Source organism: Wolffia australiana, chromosome 7 (assembly GCF_029677425.1).
Source record: "Wolffia australiana isolate 7733 chromosome 7, ASM2967742v1".
Classification (NCBI taxonomy): Eukaryota; Viridiplantae; Streptophyta; class Magnoliopsida; order Alismatales; family Araceae; genus Wolffia; species Wolffia australiana.
The window spans coordinates 9,499,099-9,519,743 of record NC_135841.1 but is presented as its reverse complement, the minus strand read 5'-3'; the positions used below and the strand labels follow the sequence as shown (position 1 = coordinate 9,519,743).

General features: G+C 39.1%; 2 protein-coding genes across 3 annotated transcripts; one reads left to right on the top strand and one right to left on the bottom strand.

Annotated features, from left to right (window-relative positions):
• The first annotated feature begins 94 nt into the window (after nucleotides 1–94).
• On the top strand, nucleotides 95–4,864 carry EMB2421 (FAD/NAD(P)-binding oxidoreductase family protein). Of its 2 annotated transcripts, none has more exons than XM_078578155.1 (11): nucleotides 95–248; nucleotides 1,112–1,194; nucleotides 1,338–1,473; nucleotides 1,532–2,031; nucleotides 2,117–2,164; nucleotides 2,271–2,445; nucleotides 2,545–2,657; nucleotides 2,726–2,822; nucleotides 2,900–3,119; nucleotides 3,192–3,336; nucleotides 3,945–4,864. In XM_078578155.1, the coding sequence occupies exons 1-11, from the start codon at nucleotides 95–97 to the stop codon at nucleotides 4,326–4,328; spliced, it is 2,055 nt and encodes a 684-aa protein (XP_078434281.1). In that variant the 3' UTR covers nucleotides 4,329–4,864. The 2 variants fall into 2 exon arrangements, with proteins under 2 accessions (XP_078434281.1, XP_078434282.1); XM_078578156.1 differs by having other exon boundaries at nucleotides 190–248; nucleotides 1,292–1,473.
• LOC144705467 (uncharacterized) lies at nucleotides 4,323–6,711 on the bottom strand. The gene is made up of 5 exons (XM_078578160.1): nucleotides 6,299–6,711; nucleotides 5,929–6,085; nucleotides 5,734–5,784; nucleotides 5,373–5,465; nucleotides 4,323–4,468 (listed from the first exon to the last, which is right to left on the bottom strand). Exons 1-5 carry the CDS (start codon nucleotides 6,694–6,696, stop codon nucleotides 4,403–4,405), a joined length of 765 nt encoding a protein of 254 aa, XP_078434286.1. The 5' UTR covers nucleotides 6,697–6,711; the 3' UTR covers nucleotides 4,323–4,402.
• Between the last annotated feature and the right edge of the window lie 13,934 nt (nucleotides 6,712–20,645).

The window sequence follows — 20,645 nt, the reverse complement described above, 5'->3', positions numbered from 1 at the left end:
CTCGACTGGGGAGCGAATGTCTGATCGGGATCTGTTTTGATGCGAAGTTTGTTCGATCGTCGGCGCTGATCTGTGGTTCTTGGATTTGAAAGCCATGGCTGGCGGATTGTTGTTCTTCTCTGTGCGGATTGCTTGCGGTCGTCGGTTCTCTTCGGGAGTTTCTCCTCCCGCGGTGGAGCGCGTGCCTGTTCTGATCGTTGGCGCTGGCCCTGTTGGGCTTGCCTTGTCGTTTTTCCTCGCCAAATTAGGTAATCGCTTCCCCGTCTGGCTTCGTCAAGCTCCTGAAATTGATACAATGAAGTAATCGACGTCTTGCGTTGAAAAAAACTGAACGAAACTTGTAATGTGAATTGGTTGATCTTGCTCGCGAACGATCTGCCGAACTTGTTTTGCTCTTGGTGATTTTTACCTGAAAAAAACTTGTGATGTAAATTGGTCGATCTTGTTCGTGAACAATCTGCCGAACTTGTCTTACTCTTGGTGATTTTAACCTGAAAGAAATTTGTAATGTAAATCGGTTGATCTTGGTCGTGAACGATCTGGCGAACTTGTCTTGCTCTTGGTGATTTTAACCTGAAAGAAATTTGTAATGTAAATCGGTTGATCTTGGTCGTGAACGATCTGGCGAACTTGTCTTGCTCTCGGTGATTTTCACCTGAAAGAAACTTGTAATGTAAATCGGTTGATCTTGCTCGTGAATGATCTGGCGAACTTGTCTTACTCTTGGGGATTTTCACCTGAAAGAAACTTGTAATGTAAATCGGTTGATCTTGCTCGTGAACGATGTGGCGAACTTGTCTTACTCTTCTTCTCAGGAACTGGGATAACATAGTGGAAACTCGAGGCATTCCTTGTGCTTGAAATTCGGTACCCAGTTTTAGAGATGGCTGCCTTATCCCGATCTTAGCAGCAAGTTTTATCAGATAATCTTTTGTTGATCATACGCCAGTTTATTCACATCAACACTGATTCATTGAATTGAACACCTGAAATCCTCTGTTTTTCATGACAGCTAGAATTCTCTCATTTCTCTTCCGAGAAACTTTTATCATTTTTTTCTTGGGTCGAGACATGGACAATGAATCTGACCTACGTGCTTACCGTTCTTCAGGCATCAAGAGTGCTGTTCTGGAGAAAAGCCTCACATTTTCTCAGCATCCTCAAGCTCACTTCATCAATAATCGCTCCATGGAGGTTCAACTCCCAACATTTTCTTCAATTTCTTCCTTCTTTTCGGGCATCTCTTTCATGATATTATCATACTTCACTAAAAAATGACATTAAATTTCAGTGTAATAGAACGTGCTTACCTGTTGATGACCAGCGGCTCCTTTCAGCTGTTCCGCAAACTAGACGGGTTGGCCGAAGATATTGAGAGACTGCAGCCTCCACTGGACCATTGGAGAAAATTCATCTACTGCACTTCCTTATCTGGGACTGTTCTTGGATCTGTAGACCACATTAAACCCCAAGGTAACGCTTAACCCTCATCCTCCTCCTTCCCTTTTTGAGCCTTGTGTTTTCTGATCAGACTTCGAGAGAACGACGAGCCCGACTTTTGTTGCTCACTTGTCTCAATACAAATTGACAAGGCTTCTTCTGAAAAAGCTGGAAAATAATGGATTTTGCGTTACTGAGAATGAAGAATTGAGCCGGAATGAAGGCTCTGGGGGACTCGAGAAGAGGATTTTAATGGGGCAAGAATGTGTCTCGGTTCGTTCTCTTCCTGCCGGTGTCGAGGTGGGGATGCTTTCCCGGGACGGCGGCTTCGGCAAAGAGATGCAAAGAAAGATCCATTGTGAAATCCTTGTTGGAGCAGATGGGGCGAGGAGTAGTGTCAGGAGATTAGTGGGCATCAAGATGGAAGGCGAAAGAGATCTACAGAAACTGGTCAGCGTTCATTTCCTTAGTAGAGATCTTGGAAGGTATCTCCTCGAGGAAAGGCCGGGTATGCTCTTCTTCATCTTTAATTCTAACGGTATTGGGGTCCTCGTTGCCCACGATCTCAGCCAAGGGGAGTTTGTGCTCCAGGTGGGCAATCTCATCTTAAGAATCTCGAGGAACAGCCTTTCTTTCATTCAATATTTACAAAATCTAGATGTTAAATTTCTTTTAGGTGCCATTCTATCCTCCTCAGCAAGGGTTGGAGGATTTCAGCCCTCGGGTAATTACCAACCCGAAATCCTAAACCCTAAACCCTGAACCCTAAATCCTAAACCCTGAATCCTGAAGCCTAAATCCTAAACCCTGAATCCTGGACTCTTTCCCAGGTGTGTGAGGGAATAATAGACAAGCTGGTCGGCTGGAAGGTTGAGGATGTGGAGATTGTGGACATAAAGCCTTGGGTGATGCACGCGGAAGTTGCCAAGAGATTTAGTGCATGCAATGGTCGGGTTGTTATTGCAGGCGATGCTGCGCACCGTTTCCCTCCCGCCGGTGGCTTTGGTTGGTCCTCTATCCTTGAAATGCCAAAAAAAATAAAAAATAAAAACTATCCTTGAAATGCCTCAAAAAGAGCCCACTCGGCTAACATGGTCGTGGCAGGGATGAATACCGGCATCCAGGATGCTCATAATTTGGCCTGGAAAATTGCTGCCTTCCTTGGTGGCCTTTCTCCACTCTCTATCCTTGAAACTTATGAGACCGAGCGCCGTCCGGTAGGATGTATACCCTTGCCATTTTCACCTGTTTGCTGGTTATTAATTGACTGACTTGCTGCGGCCAGATCGCGCTGTTCAATACAAAACTCAGCGTCCAGAACTTCAGAGCAGCAATGTCCATTCCGGCTGCGCTCGGCCTCGATCCGGCCATTGCAAACACAGGTTAGTGAGTCAAGAAAAAAAACTTGGGATTAAAACTTTCCCATAAAACTTGATGCACATTTTTCGTATGTGAACAGTCCATTCGGCCCTCAACAGCGGGGTTGGCTCCCTTCTACCCTCAGCCATGCAGAAAACAATTTTAGAAGGAATTTTCGCCATCGGCCGCGTCCAGGTCTCTGATTTTCTTTTGAAGGGAAAGAACCCGCTGGTGTCCTCCAGGCTGGCAAAACTTCGATCTATTCTGGATGAAGGAAAGAGCCTTCAGCTCCAGTTCCCTGCCGAAGACATTGGATTCAGGTATATCTAAATAACAAGGCAAATCTTGACTCGACACTGGGCTTGGGCATTAATCTGTAATCTTCTTTCCAGGTACAAGGAAGGAGCTCTGGCCAATGACGGCGACTTGGAAAAGACACTGGAGAACAGGGAAGAACACAGGAGAGACTATGTTCCTTCCTCAGAGCCTGGGTCACGCATGCCTCATATGCCCCTTCGATTGCTTAACTGCAGTAAGGTATGCCTCACATATGCAATAAGGTTTGAGGGCGGATGACAAACGAAATAGAAAAAATCCTATCTGTTATCAGTCATCCGTCCCATTCAGCCTAGGGTTGGGAAAAAAAGTTTCGTTCGTTCGCGAACATGCGAACGAACACGAACACAAACACGAACGGTCCAAATCGGACACGAACATGTTCGCGAACTGACGAACCGTTCGCGAACAAGTTCCCATCTCTCTCTCTCCCCCCCCCCCCTTTTCCTCTCCCTCTCCCCCCCTCTCTCTCTCCCCCTTTTTCTCTCCCTCTCCCCCTCTCTCTCTCCCTCTCTCTCTCTCCCTCTCCCTCTCCCTCTCCCTCTCTCTCTCTCTCCCCCAAAGAGTGCCCCCCCATTTTCTTTATTAAATTTTCATCCTGTTCATGTTCGTTCGCGAACGAACACGAACGAACCGAACATGAACACGAACACGAACAGGATTTTCGGCTGTTCGTTCGTCAACGAACAGTGTTCCTTCGTTGATGAAACACGAACTTCCCTACCCTAATTCAGCCCCTCGCCCGTCTGAACAATCTCTCACTAATTTCTTAATCTGAAATGGTCAGCATTTGATTTCCTTGTTCGCAGGGCGACATCATCTCTACCTTGGATCTCATTCCAGTGGATAAGCTAGAGTTCGTCCTCATCATAGCCCCAGTGAAGGGATCCTACATTCTTGCCGAGACTGCTCGTACAGTCGCCCAGGAGTTTGGAGCTATTCTTAGTGTAAGCGTCATCTGGCCCCCGGGTTGTTTCTTCGATATGTCGAAGCCAAGAGATGGGTACTTAGATTTGGAGCAAGTCATGCCTTCACTGTCATGGTGGGAGACCTGCGGCATCTCCCAAGATGGGGCCATCATGGTTAGACCTGATGACCATGTTGCTTGGAGGACTACCTGTGCCCTTGGCGACGATGCTGCTGACCAGATAAGACGTGCCTTCTCTAAAATTCTTGGAATTACACGATTTTAAAATGAATGATTGGCATTCTTTCCAAGCATAAGTTTCAAGCCATACATAGGAGTTACAACGAATGAGGTATGAGCTCAGGCGATGTGGATGGCATAGGATATGACGGCAGTCGACAGTCCCAGGACACCACCGGCAATGACCTGGTGAGAGGTGAAAGGTGTTTGTTGGTCACAAATTTGATGAGAGAGCAGGTACGGTACATGGCCTCGGAAGGGATGGTTTTGTTCCATCCCGGGACGAAAAAACCATCATGTCCGGGGCCCGAGACATCAGAGTATAGAGCAAGGATGCATACATGACAGTTTTTTCATCCCAGGGGGGAAAAACCATTCTGTTCAGGGACTTGGACATTGGACGAGACAGAAATTCATCCCCCGGATTAAGGATGGGACAGCTTTTTGTTTCGAGACGAAAAAATTTTTGCACATGCAGGACAAATGTGCTAAAATTTTATTTTATGAGTTTATTAAATTATAAAACTTCTTTTTTCTTTGAAATTATGAACTGCGATCACATGCCCATGCTGTGGTCACCAACGAGGACTTCACAGGCGGTCACCCATCCTGGTACTGCTCATGCCCAAGCATGCTTAACTTCGGAGTTCTAATGGGATCTGGTACACTAGTGTGCTGATACTAGTGCAAATTATAGAACTTCTATGAATTACAATGTCTGTTATTTTCAATTTGATGGGACAGGACATTTCTTTTTAGGACGACCCAAAAAGAAAAATGTGACGTGGGATGGGACGAATACAGTCCTGAACCGTCCAGAGTCCCCATCCTGATGATCATACACTATACATCAGGATGGAACTTGTCTGCCTGACGATGGACGAGATGGTTTTTTCATCCCATGACGAAAAAACTGTCCTAAAAGTCCCTTTTTATCTTGAATTTTATAACTTCTACGATTCATAACTTCTATTGTTTTCCGTCCCTGATACCAGACGGTAACGGGATGCAGGACGATTAGAAAATCATCCCGAACCGTCGCACCATTCCGTCCTGGACTATTGTAATCCTTAAGAGAAGGTGAATAAACCTGAAGGGGAGTGTGGCCCAGGAGTTCTCGCAGAGGCCTTGTTTCTGCTAGAGGGTGTTCGGGAGGAAGTTCATAAACGATCTGATTCAACACCTGCAGAAAATATCGAGAAGGTATCATCTCTTAGTGTATGAAAAAAATATAATGAACAATCAAAGAGGATTAAGTTTCACAGCAAGCATCAGGACAGTGGTTTCTTTATAAAAAAGGATGAACACTATTTTAGAGAAATTTCAAGTATATCACTACTACGGGCTAAAATAGCAGGTTTGTCAGTTTTTAATCTTAGCCAAGCGAGAAACACTGCCAAGAAAAATGGGAAAGTAAAGGGAAAATTCCTAGGAAGGCCGAATATTAATACCTCTGCTTGTTTTCCAGCGTGTAATCTTACGCCAAAAGCATCATGCATAACCTGCCAGATGATTAAAGTTAAAATCTCCCAGAAAATATCATTCTAATTTGGAAAAAGACGGCAAAGATTAAAGAAATTTGGTCGAACATGAAGGGGAAGAAATTTTATGAGATAGAACTCAAGAAAATGGGGCATCAGACTTACAACACAAGCAAAAACTGCAGCGACGGCAAAAATCGGCCCTCCAAAGCCATCTTGGAATCCGACGGAGAAAGCGAGAGCAGTAACAGTGGCTGAATGCGACGATGGCATTCCCCCAGACGCAATCAGTTGCCTGGCATCCCAGCGACCCTCTTTACACCTGAAACCAGAGAAATCATCAATCTGTTCCGGCAAAATGAAGAAATTCAATCGTTGATAACAGTCAATCCGATCTCAAATTCAATCATCGGTACACCGAATTCGTAAAAAACGAAAGATTTGAGGGCGTAGCCAAACCGGCAAGGAGATCAGCGTGTATCTTGAACCAGTGAAACCCTTGGCGGGGGGAAAAGGAGATGAACGAGGTGTGTACCGAGTGGTGAAGATCTTGGCGGTCTGCGCGATGGCGAAGGCGGCCATCGCCGCGAACAGGGGGTAGTTTTGGAAGAAGTTTGATTCCGACGGGTCGGTTTCCATCAAATTCCTTTCGATTACAGCCGCTCCAGCGCTTGTTCTTGAGCAGTAATCGAATCTGGAAAGAAAACTACAAAGAAACGGTGATCGATGCCTCTTCCACGGCAACTTGCTTCTTCTAATTTGTACGAAGCGGCCGAGTCGGTCGGGCGGAGGAAGAGAATATGCTACGGGCCTCAAAAGGTAGCGGAATCTCGATTCCCCTTCTGGTTGGCCCCATGGAAAGCAGCTCACGTCATGGCCACAGCACCCCAAATCGGCCACAAACTTAGAAATTTGAATGGGTGGGTTCACCATTCCCAAAAACTCATCCCTAATCAAATATAAAAATTTCAAGTTATATAGTAGTAGATTTACAAGGTGGAGGAGCTGACCAGTAGGGAACTGCACGTCCGGGATGTGACGGCCCGGACGTGACGGGATGGATGACGAACGGTGACGAACGGGGACATGACGAGTATTTTGTCCCGTCCGCGTCGCGTTGCACGTCCTTGGTTTTTGGAAAAATCCGTTACATTCCTGTCACTCATCACTAGGGATCGCCCGTGCTGATACCGACATCGGTTACGGTATTGGGGCGGATGCTGTACCGGATACCAGAAATCAAATTTCTGGTATCTGTTTTTACGGGTATCCATATATAGGATAACAATATCGTATATCGGTTGCTACAGTACCGATATCCGATATCGTGATCTGTCTCAATGTCGTCATCCGCCTCCGTCTCTCGGGGAGGATGACGATATCGGATGTCAGAGTTGGATATCGGATTTCGATATCCAACATAGAAGGGTTATAAAAATATATTTTAATCGTCAGAGTTTTCTAAGTTATTTCCTGGCTTGTTTATTATATACAGCTCAAACTTTTTTGTTTTCTTCCATATGGGATAACAGGATTCGGAGTTTAACATTAAACTCCGAATCCTATTATCCCATATGGACGGGAAAAAAATTGAGTTGTATATATTAAACGAGGAATTATATAGTAGATAAATATTTAATAAATTATTATTATATTACTACTTTGTTTAATACAAAATATATTCATAGAACACACTTATTATCTGTTCTCATAATTTTTTACCCTATATTTGATATCTAATAAGTGTATTTTTGTTCTTACACAACTGTTCTTACCTACCTATGATACGTGGGGGTATCTGGCTTATAACACACTTATTATCTGTTCTCATAATTTTTTAACCTATATTTGATATCTAATAAGTGTATTTTTTAAATTATTTAGCCCTTAAACTTCGAATCCTATTATCCCATATGGACGAAACAAAAATATTGAGTTGTATATATTAAACGAGGTATTAATATAGTAGATAAATATTTAATAAATATATTTAGTATTAAATGAAGAAATAATATAGTAATTATTTATTTAATAAATTATTTAGTCGTTTAATACATATCCTAGCTTGTTTAATATATACAACTCAAATTTTCTGTTTCCTTCCATATGGGACAATAGGATTTGGCAAACTCCGAATCCTATTGTCCTATATGGAAGAAAACAAAATTATTAAGCTGTATATATTAAACGAGGTAGGATATACATTAAAAACACCCGGTGTTGTTAACATAAGTCATCTGAAATGATGATCAATACTGACTTTTCTCTTGATAACGGTTATCGATATCCGGTATCCGATATCCACCTCGATATCCATCTCCATTTGATATCCATCCCCAATATTCGTTTACACTTGCCAGACAAAATCCGTCTGATATCTGATATCCAATATCAGACACTGTCCCAATTTTTTCTGGATACTGGATATCGAATGTCCAATAGCAGATATCATATGGATATCGGACGAAAATTCCCTACGCGTCACCGCAAGTGTCATCCTGTCACCGTTCTGTCACCGGACAGTGTCACCGTCACAAGTGACGAAAATTCAAAGCTCAGTTCTCTCTCTCTCTCTCTCTCTTAAGGAGATAGTTTTTAAAGGTTTTTTTTTCCAATTTATCAATGTTTTTACAAATCCATCATCGATGTCATTCGTGACATCTTTCCCGTCATGTCACCCATCCGAGGACCTCAGTCACCGTCGCGGATATTTCATCACCATCACCATCACGGACCAAGAATTTGTCACTGTCACCGTCACGTCATCCATCACAGTGCCGTCACTGTGACGTGTGACATGATGGATGACCTCTGTCATTGCCTACTGAACAGTTAGACTGCTCCTTTGTCATTCTGGTTTAGGGTCGTCATCCGTCATGTCTTCCATCATGTGATCAAAGACGAAGACTGTGAGGGATTACGGAGGGTTCAGATGGGTGATGTGATGGGTTGGCAAGTCCAGATGGCAGGGGTCATGGGTTTTGAAATAAAAAATAGAAGTTCTCTTCATTTCTCTCTTCCTCTCCTTCTCTCCCTCCCTTTCTTTCATGGGTTCTGGCTCTCCCTCTCTTATTCTCACTCCCCCCTTTGATAATCCAGAAATCTGGGTTAATTATGTCATTTAAGGTTTCTAATTCATGCAACTGTTTTTATAATTTTACTTACGAGAATTGAGTAAGGCCTAAATGCATAGGGAATTATTGAATAAGTGAATGTTAAATTTATTTTATTTTTTGGATTTTATATTTATTTAAGAAATTAAACATAACTTAATGAAAGAAAACCTGTAAAAATTAATTCAAAATAATCTAAAGAGTAGTGAAAATATCTGTCCTGATTAACCTAATTTATCCAAAATTTAGGGATTTTCTGGAAACTTCTAGTGAGAAATTTAAATGAATTCTATTTAAATATCATAATTGGCGCTTTGGCAAAGCTAGGTGGCGATTGATAGCAATGGTGTGACTGAAGTGAGCGAGTTTCACCATCACGAAATGTGGACGATAGGCTTGTAGATACATGCTGGCAAGATATAAAGATGGTCAAATGCTACGGATATACCATTGCCAGTGGCAACGGAGATGGAAGTACGAAAATGACAACAAGCGAGGGATGGATTCAGTTGTGCCATGCATGATAGTGAAAACTTAGGCTATATTCCACAACAACCTGAGAAAAAGGACGAAGCAATGAATCCAAAAAATAAGAAGATCACACTAACTTTATAGTCATGTGCCCAATGGGCTGTCTAGTGCTTTATATTCAGGATTCTTGATCAAAAAGATACTCACTCAATCTTTCTCTCTTCATAATTGCATACCCAAACAAGATTTTGAATGACCAAATCATTTCTCTGATTGTAATTAGAAACAAAATCAAAGGTTGTGTATCATACAAAGTTTGAGGGTTTCTATTTTTATATCTGAGGCCATGGATGGATAGGGAGAACAAAGATAAAGCTAACCTCAAATTTGAAGTTGAATCATTCTCAACCATCTGATTTTATTTCTCCCACTCGATCAGTCTGATGGATTGGTTGCATGGGACAGGTTTTTGGAAGACTAGAAAAATTAAACTTTTCCAAAGAAATTTAAATAAATTTAACATAAAATTTCCTAACTTGTAATTTTTTCCTTTTGAATTTTTCTTGAAAATTCAATAAAACTAATGAAAAATCAGGAATATAAATAATTTCATTCTAAAAATAAAAGAAATTTCTAAGAATATTTAAATAAATCCAACTATATAATTTATTAATTATAAATTATTTTCTTTGTGAAATCAATGTAAAAAGTTATGTTAAAATATAATTAAAGATAAAAAAATAAGAGTTTCATTTTAAAAAATAATAAATGCCCAAAACTATTTGGCTAAATTAAGATATAAATATTTTAAATATATAATTATTTTATTCATAAAACTAATGTAAAAATATGTTAAAATACCATAAAATCAAGATAAATCACAAGTTCATTCCAAAATCGTACTAAGTCATTTAACCCTTAATAACATATATTTATTTTCATTTTAATGAAGATAAACGTATAAAAAATAAAATTACTATAAAATTTGACATCTTATTTGTGATTATTATCCCACACCATCATTATCTCTCGCCCTCTCCCTTGTTCTCTCTCCCCTTCTCCCTCTACTTGTCTTTATCCCCTTATATCTCTCTCCATACACCTCACCCCCTCTCCTTTGGTCTCTCTCCTACTCCCTATTTCTCTCGCTGTATCCCTCGTTTTCTCCATCTACCTTTCCCTCTCTTCCTCGATCTCTCCTTATCCATATATCTCTCTTACTCTCTCTCTCTCCATCCACCTCGCCCCCTCTCCTTTGGTCTCTCTCCTACTCCCTATTTCTCTCGCTGTATCCCTCGTTTTCTCCATCTACCTTTCCCTCTCTTCCTCGATCTCTCCTTATCCATATATCTCTCTTACACTCTCTCTCTCCATCCACCTCGCCCCCTCTCCTTTGGTCTCTCTCCTACTCCCTATTTCTCTCGCTGTATCCCTCATTTTCTCCATCTACCTTTCCCTCTCTTCCTCGATCTCTCCTTATCCATATATCTCTCTTACACTCTCTCTCTCCATCCACCTCGCCCCCTCTCCTTTGGTCTCTCTCCTACTCCCTATTTCTCTCGCTCTCTCTCCCCTCTCTCTCTCTCTCTGTATCTTGCTTACCGTAGCTGAGTTCACAGTATGTTTTATCAGCATTATGGGGCTCTTATACTTCATTCCCTCCAAAAGGAAAATGCCACTAGGGCTTCCATCATTAACTTTGAGTTATTTACTTGGTCATCCATGTCCCTAAACTATAGATGGAGCTATCGATCTTGCTAGAACTGTTTGACTGCCACAAAGGATGATCCAAGGAACAAGGTGACCATATTCTAATGTCACACACAACGCCTTCATGTGTGCTCCTTGATCCATCAAATGGTATTAATGACACATTTACCTTTAGGAGCATTTTTAATTCTTCTTGTAAGTTGTTGTTATCATTCTGAAAATTTCTGTTTATTATCCATTATGGTTACATTATCCATCACCATTCCAAGTCTTAAACCTATTCTGAGTCTTGTTATCCGATATTGTGACTGGATATCGGATAACAATAACCATATGCCTATTGGGGCAATACTACCTTTTATGAAATATTCTGAGTGTTGATGATATATGTTGGTTTACGTTGCCAAAATATCACCTTAGATGAGTTGAACGAGGTTCTTTGAAATTTTAATAATTGTAATGAATGCAATTAATTTATGTACGGTAATCCAATGTATGGAGTGAGGTAGAGGATAAGGTGTTCTTGGTTATTTATCTATGGGTTAGCCTGGTTCCCAATCCTGTTGTTGGGATTTCCATGTTCGGAAACCACATAGTAACATGATTCTTTAACGCAACTTTAAATAGAATAAAAATTTTATATAGCTTTGACTTTCTCTTTGGGAGCAGATGAGGTCAAAATTAACATAGTCAAAAAAATTAGTCAATGATACATCATATGAACTAAAATCGAAAACATGTTGACAATCTTATCATGTTGCACTGATTCAAATCCCCAATTGTTGGAATTTAGTCCCTTTGAGCTATTCAAATGTTTGATTTTATGCATATCCATGTGGTCATAAGTATTTTGAACCTCCTTAGGATCTTCGTAATTGTTGAACCTCCTCGGGATCTTCACGAATGTTGAACCTCCATGGTATCTTCACAAATTCTAACTTGCATGGATATCTCTCATGCACATTTCCTCATAATATATATATATATATAGTTGAGTTTTTTTCATGATCAATAAATATTATATTCCTTTAAGATAAAATATATAGTCATATAAGGTAATATTTTTAAGATAATTTATTTTAGATAACATGTCCATTCACATGCCTTACTGCTTTAGATCCCCTTAATTCAACTTAAAACACTATAAGACCTCATTTCTTTTAATATTTTATGAAAAAGAGAATCATCTCTTCACTAATATAAGTTAGTGTTCTCCTGAATTGAGCTGTAATATTCTGGAAGAAACTTTTTGACATGTTGTAAGTTAATAATACGACAGTTATCTATGAGTTCTTCATACTTTGTTTCCATTTAGTTTACTCCTACTTTCCTCTTTGTTTCCTTATTTGTCTCAAATGATTTTCTCTCATAATTTGGATTTTCTAACATTATTTGTCCTCTGTGTCTCCTCATACTTTGTTTCCATTTTATGTTAATAGTGCTCCTTCAACTTCATCTTCTTATGCTTTAATTTTTAATGGATAATTTATTTTTTCAATATTTTATATAGTTATTTTTTGAACAATCCATACGTTTCATATATAACTTAATCTTCACCCAACCAGCTGCCATGTCAATGATGGAGAGCGCTTTACACCAAGTAGATGAGGAGTTGGATTTTGAGCAATTACTTGTAGAACATATTTCTTATGCGTCAGATCTTCGTGGCTGAGCAAAACGATCCCCCATACTAAAATACTTTACACTTGTTGGGGATTCCACATATGAGTGTGGAACTCTTTGCACAAAGAATGTGACAAAGGCCGTGCAACTGAAGCGTTGATAAATCCAAAATGATAGTAATATATATGTGCAATTCTAGCTAATTTATCTACTTCTTTATCTTTATCTGAATATATTATCAACATTTATGTTAAGTTGTGAAAAATCATGAAATAAAATCACCTTTTTCTAATTTGGAGTTAATTATTATCATTTGTGGGACTAACCCCACTTAACTCAATGAGTTAAGTGGAATGAATCTCACTCTCTTCTTAGTTGATGTGGAAGATACAGGAATTAGGTGAAACTATCATGAATAAAGGGGATATTTAAATGAAGAGGAAGCTATTTGGAACAGAGGAGCAGGCTCAGCCACAACCCTGGGCCAAGAAAAAAGGCCCAAAGCAAGACAGTTGGCTCTAGTCTAAAGGCCCATTAAGGAAGCTCCACCAAACCCACTATGAGAGGCATGTTGGGCCAAAGAAAGGAGGGCAAGGGGAAGGTCCAGTCATGATTATTTATGGACATTTCAGGGGCTTAAATGCTGATTGGAGAACAACCTTGGACGTGGATCCAAGCCAGAGAAAAAGATCCAGCCATTCAATCCACAAAACATCCAAGTGTGGAGACTTAAAGATAGCACCTTTAATGCTAATTAAGGAAAGAAACCTTGAACATTCAGGGGTATTTCAAAGGCCTCAGTGCTTATTGGAGGACCATAATGGACGTGGATCATGACCCTGAAAAGAAGATCTGGCCATCCATTGTATTAAAAATCCAATGGCTCTCATTTGCTCTCTCTCCCTATATAAACCCCTTCACCCTATTGTAATATTCATCTTGTGATTCAATCTAAAGTAATGTTTGGTGGCCTAAGTGCAATTGAGTCATAGATCCATTCACCTCAGTGAGTGCCAGGCTGAGCAGGAAGCATCCAGGGCTGAAGAAGCTGGTGGAAAGGAGAAGAAGAAGTCCCTTGGACCTTGGCAAGTGTGACAAAGAGGTTACCTTCTTATTTATCATTTTTCACTCTTTTCTTTTCATCTTTTTTTGATTAGTCTTGGATCAGCTAGCCAATATCCAGACGGTTCCAATGCATCCAACCACGCTCTAAAATTCATTCTAGAACTCATTCTATTGTGAATTTAGTGCAGTCCATTTTTTCTCTCTCCTCCACCAAGCCACTTTCCCCATTTGGCATCCGACTTAGCCAATTTTTGACCAAGTCCAGAGCGCCAACCTGTTCCATTTCCTATTTTGTTTTGGCTTTAAAACACTCCTACAAAATCCTAAAAATATATTTTCTGCCTACTAATATTATTATAATATTATAATTATATTTTAACTTTCCTTGTTTTATATTTTTATTTAATTAGTTATTTATCTTCATATGTAGCAAACCTACTTCTAAAATTATTAAAAAATAATAACTAAACCACAAATTCTTAAGGAAAATCCCTTGCTCCCTATGGATCGAACCTTACTCTCCCAGCGCTAGTAAGGTTATTATAAATTTTTGTTGTTTTAATTCGGATAAACCAACGACACTAATTAGTGAAGTTAGCTCATCTTCTAATTACCCCAAAATCTGAATTATCAAGCGTAAAACAGACAATAGTACAAGCATATTTTGGTGCTATTTCAGATTTGTTCATTCAAAATAACATTATGGGTTTAAGGGCATCACTAGTACACACAGCTGTAAAGACGAATTATCATACGATGGGACATCAAGTCTCTTCGGCAGAATGTGACCCATAAAGGGTCAAACGCCATAAGAGACCAAGGACATCATTAGTCAGCTAGTATGTCACGCTGGCCTGCCATGGCATCGGATCAATACTTATGTGTGGAAGGAGACATGGCGCTATGTGACACATACCTAGTTGCCTTCTCCTAGTGTATGAGTCATCAAAGCATGGACAATGAAGTTGTGTGAGAGGTAGAAGGTGGAGATCGTGCGCTCGTTATCAGATGATGACCATGTGTCAGTGATAGCCAATGGATGACAGAAAATGGTTGCGGACTTTTGGGGCGTAATAATTCATTGGATCGATGTTCGTTGGACATATCGTGAATGTGTCCTCGCTGTTCGTGAGCTATGTGGGAAGCATGACAGAGAGTTTATGGTGGAAATTCTTGTAGGGATGCTTGAAGAATTTGGATTCAAAGGTGAGTAATGTTAAGAGTATTGCTCTATAATGTAATTGTTGAATGTATGATAAAATATTTAATATACTTTCCATTGCAGTTATGCATGGTGATCACTGATAATACATCAAATATCAAAAGTATGATGGCCATATTAGGAATAAAATTACATGATCAGAGCAGGGAGTTGAGCGCTAGATGACACATTTCATGCGTTGCACATATAGTGTGTTGGGTTCTGTGCCTTGATTCATCCATGGAAAACATGATTCCATGGATGAGGAAGCGTGTTAATTGATTCATAATTCATCTTTAAAACATACATTAAATGTACCTTATCGGGAACTTGTTCCACTCTTGAATTTGTCGCTCTGAGATCGTTCTGAAGTGCTTCATGTGCCCCGTCTCTAGACGTATTCACACGATCACTTGATGCTTGGATCTACTCGTCATGTTCTTCAACTCTTCTTGAAAATCTTGAACATCTTCTCACCATGAAGACACTCTCCTTGGTTGAGTGGAGAAGAGAGTGGATAAAAGGGGGCTCTCAAATCTGGCTGACCTGGGTGCTTAAAATGAATGTCCATTCTCTATTCATATTATACTTAAGTTTTTCTCAAAAATCCTACGAAGTGAAATATATCCACCAATGCCCTTATGACCTTATACGTGTGACCGTCTAGGCCCATGTATCATTCTAGTTAATAACTTTAGTGGCCCAATAACAGTTATTGGTCAACCTTATTAATTAACCATATCAACATATAGATTAATTAACTAAGGATTGATTTAACCCAATCAATAGGTTATGTTTTCAGCCCGTGGGGTGCCAAGCTACACCTCGTGGTCTAGAAGATACCAAGTAGTGTTTGAGCTCTCTCATGAAACATTTACAGTCATCGGTTACCATATATGTATAATACATCATCCGTGCGAGACTCCCGAATGACTTAAGGTATGGTTTATCATCAAACCCTAACCCGTGATTAAACTTGTACTAATGCGTAATGAGGATCATTGGAGAACTCCTTCTCCAATATCCTCACTACCTTGGCTAGGGATTGGCTGCATCATCTTCCTTGAGTCAATGCCCTCTTACACCAAAGGCAGATGATCCCGTCTTGATCGCTCAATCATCTCTATGAGCTTCTTACTACATCCAAGCTATGAATTTTTTGAATCCCATGATTAGAGGCTCATAAGTCATAGTCAGAATGCACTCGTCCATTCACAAGATATCCTTGGTGTCTCAAATCAGTGGATCACTTATACGATCGTGACATGAATTAACCTGATTGACGTTTAGGGATAATACCATCCAGGGATTCATACGGATCAATTCAGTGAACTCTTTCTCCAAGGAGCACCCACTATTTATCCTTAGTGTCGCCACACTAATAGCCACAAGATTAGCTATACTTATGATATAAGTAGGATCAATTAATGTTATTCTATCCACATAATTTGATGTCCATCTCAACTATCCATTGAATAGGCATATCTAGAATACATTTTTAAAGACTAGTGATAACTGTATTATGATATCATCATAATTCACTATGGCATTGCACAGATTTGTGGACTTCATTATAATCATCACACTAGAATAATAATGAAGATAATAGTTTATTCGATGAACTTAAATAAACATGGTGGTGTGATTGGCTTGATGGCCACATAATATCTATCATAGTGAACATTGTCATTTAAGCTACTTTGAAGATTTTTTCTATTCCTACAATGAGAACCACAGTTGAGGAGGAGATTGATGTCAGCATGAGTGATGACCTGTATGACAATGAATCAAAATTGGAGGAGGAAGAGGACAGCTCATTGCATCGGTACATATTTTGACTCGAGGGTGTAGTTACTAACATGAAGACAATAGTTTGAGCTGTTCGTCAAACAACAAAGCGACAAATATATTATATTGATCTCTATAGGACACATAAATTGAAGCCAAGGTTGCCCTCACTTGATTGCCCAACACGGTGGAGTAGCACTGCATGAGATGCTAAAAGAAGCTAATGTGAAGAGATGTGATTGATGTTGGGGCTGCATTTTCCATTGCAAGAGGGAGCCAGACAAAGATCTCATGTGAAGAATGGCAGCTGCTGAAGAAGTTTGCCTTCATATTGGAACAATTTGCATACACAAAGCAAAGGTGTCCACTATTGAACATGTCCTCATCTTGGTGGGGGCATTATCACGACACATGGAGGACGTCATCAAGCGTGCTATTGAATCCATGTTGTTCATTGGCAAAAGACTACCTCAAGATGAGCGAACATCATTAATCACCGCATGTATTGCCATGTAGACAAAACTAGCTGACTATGGGAAGTTGTTGTGGAACATTCTTTTTGTCCTTAATGCCGCACTACTTAACCCATTTTGCAAGGGGTCAATATATGATGAGGCATCCTATTTGAAGGTTGTCCTATGTTCGAGGAATTCTCCCTACTACACATGCATTCATACATGGCAAATGCAGCACAACCATGCCCATCAACAACAACCATCAAAGGCTCGGGTCAGTCAGACCCTTAGCAACAAACCCTCCGTAACAACAACATCACCAACCCCCTTCTGGAGGAATTTGAGATCTTGCTACATACATCTCACCAAGGAGGGGGAGATACTTCACGTGCCTAGTGTGTTATTGTCTATCCAACTTTAGCAACAATTGCACAGAATTTCTATCAGTGTCTAAAACAAGTGCTCCATCAGAACGATTATTGTCTAGTTGTCGAGCAGTTGTCACTTATGAGCGATCACGTTTGGAGGCACTTGTTTGTGTAAAGTGTTGGTCTCAAGGGGGAATAAAATGGTATAACATTTGTCTTGATAGTGAAATTGATGTTGAACCAGAAAATTCTGGTATGATTCAAATCCGATATTGATACTAATCTAGCATTATCTGGAACCATTATGCATTCAGCAATACATAACGATATTCGTTACCAATATTCAAATCGAATATTGTCCATGTCCGTAATTTTTTTAAGCATGGATACCGCGATATCTTATTATTGATATTGCATACGGATACTGATGGTAGCACCCTATCCCTTAGGGCAAGTGCTTGAGTGTGGACCAAGCCCAGGTCGTTGGAATTATATGTGGCCCACAAGCTAATCACACATACCACATCACATGAATATTCATTTGTAATATATATTTATTATAATGCACATCTGATGTTATTAATTGAAGTTAATGAACATATTCAATGATTAGCACGATGCGGTCCCACTAATAGGCTATGGCCAATCTCATAGCCATTAGTGTGGACACACTAAGGACATTAGAGAATGACTCCTCTAAATCTATCCAAATAAATTTCTGAGGTGTATAACACCCAAGATCAATCAAGTTGATTCATGAAATGGTTGTGTAAGCAATTCTCAGACCTGAGGCACCAAAGAAACGTTATGACTAGAAGGTTGTGACTTCAATATGTCCTACGATGATTAGATTACAAACCTTCATTGCTCAAATTCAGCAACATGCCCTTGGTATTATAGGATATAGTCTCAAGGAAGCAAATACAATTAAATCCCAAGCTAGGGTTAGTGGAAAAATCAGAGATGATGCTCTCTGATTGACTTTTCCATGCATCTATACTCAGTAGAATGACCTATTCATATGATGATTAACCATACTTTAGTTTATCTGGGACTGTCACGTAGATGAAGGATTATATGTACATAGTAACTGATGGCGGTAAATGTTATATGAGAGAGTTAACATCAATCAAATTTAATATGTCGTTTGTATTTTCTAGATCATGAGATGTAGTATAGGACACCATACACTAGCTATTTAGCAATTGATCGGGCTAAATCAATCCTAAATTAATTAATACCAATCTGATATACTTAATTATTAAGTTTGACCAGTAAATTTTATTGCATCATCTAAGTCATTTACTAGATTGATACATGGGCCTAGAGGGTCACACACAAAGGTTTTGGAAATAGGTAAATATATTCTAAGTTTAGGGACTCTCATTAAATGTTCCTAGAGAGGAGGATTTTATGAAAATTATGAAAAATTATCGATAAAAGGGGCAACCTCTACTGACAACCACAATAGCCCTTTTGAGTGCTTCTGTTTCCTCAATTCCTCTTCCCAAATGCTGCTTCTAGTGAGACTAGATGGAGTATAGTTCATATTTCCAGCTGCAAAGTTTGATGGAAATAAGATGAGATCGAGGGCTAAAAAATTGTGTGGATATGTTTAAAGATCAAACATTTGAACAACCAATAGGGGTTGCGCTTGAAGAACCAAGAAATCACAAGTTTGATCCATACAAAGGTGATTTTTTGGTTTTTCTATGTTTTTGGTTTCTCATATCCATCTTTGGTTTGATTCTTTGTCATTTACTCAAGTTAGGACTCAGTTGGTCGAGATCACGAGTCTTGGCACATGTGCATTTGAGCTCACTTTGAGTTTAATTATGTTCTATATGTGGTATGTAACACTTTTTTTTATCTAATATAATTGAAATCAATCTCCATTGCTTTGCCAAAAAATATTTCACACTTTTTAAGTGGGATAAAAACATAACCAGATTATATAGTCCCTTATTCATGGACAACTGAAAGCCAAACAAGGTAAATACTCAGAGGAAGAAAAATGGAAATAAAAATAAATTAAGAAGAAAATAAGAAAAAAAAACTAAAGGGGAATAATAAGAAGAATAAAATGGAGTAAAAAACGAGCTTGATAAGAAAACAAGAAAAGAAGAATAAGAAAATAAAAAAGGGGAAGTATAGATGAAAAAAGAGGAATAATAAAATAAATACAGATGGACAAAGAAGAGATGAGGAGGAATTAAGGGAAAAAATAAAAAACAATAAAATATAAAACATACTCAAATTTACAAGAAAATAAGAAGAAATGAACAAAATGCAAAAAACTAAAATATAATAAGAAGAAAGGGAAGAAAATTCAAGGAATAATAGAGAGAGAAAAGGGGAGAGAAGACAAAAAAATGGGAAAAAATAGGATCAAGACAAGAACAAAAAGGAATAAAAGGGGAAGAAAAGAATAAGAATAAAGGGGGAAAAGAAGAACAAAAAGAGAGAAAGAAGGAAGATAAGACAAATGAAAATAAAAAGTAAAGAATAGGGATAAATAGGATGAAAACAACAAGAAAAAGAGAGTGGGGAAAAGAAAAGAAGAGAAATAGTGCGTAATTATAAGGAAAAGGGGATAAAGAAGAGCAATACGAAAAATGCTCATGAAGAAAAGAAGAAGTAAAGAAGCGGGAGAAAAGAGGAGCAAAATATGATGAAACGAAGAAGACAACAAGGACAAATTGGGCAGAAAAGGGCAAAAAGATGATACAATGGGGAAGAGAACAAAACAAAAGGAAGTATGAAAAGCAAGGAAAAGGAATAAAAGATGAAGAAAATAAAAGAATGAAGAATACAAAAAAACAAGAGATAAAAAGCATAGAAAAAAGAAGGATGAGGAAGAAACAAGCCGTAGAAGAAAAGAAGAAGAAACGGGGAAGCCAAAAAGAAGATAACAGGAATAAGGAGAAAATAACAAGAGAAAAAGGAGAAAAGAATGAAGATAATGAGAAGAAAAAATATGATAAGAGGAAAGAAAACAAGAAGATAAGAATAATAAGACAAGAACAGAAGAGTGAGAAAAAGGGAGTAGAAGAAATGAAGATACTAAGAAGAATACAAGACAAAAATT

Excerpts from the sequence above, each read along its gene's own strand:
- EMB2421 (XM_078578155.1), top strand. The coding sequence starts at position 95 with ATGGCTGGCGGATTGTTGTTCTTCTCTGTGCGGATTGCTTGCGGTCGT. Across the intron at positions 2,658-2,725 it reads ATGAGACCGAGCGCCGTCCG|ATCGCGCTGTTCAATACAAA; the intron begins GTAGGATGTATA and ends TGCTGCGGCCAG. Across the intron at positions 3,337-3,944 it reads GATTGCTTAACTGCAGTAAG|GGCGACATCATCTCTACCTT; the intron begins GTATGCCTCACA and ends CCTTGTTCGCAG.
- LOC144705467 (XM_078578160.1), bottom strand. The coding sequence starts at position 6,696 with ATGGTGAACCCACCCATTCAAATTTCTAAGTTTGTGGCCGATTTGGGG. Across the intron at positions 5,785-5,928 it reads CTGCAGTTTTTGCTTGTGTT|GTTATGCATGATGCTTTTGG; the intron begins GTAAGTCTGATG and ends ATCATCTGGCAG. Across the intron at positions 5,466-5,733 it reads ACGCTGGAAAACAAGCAGAG|GTGTTGAATCAGATCGTTTA; the intron begins GTATTAATATTC and ends TATTTTCTGCAG.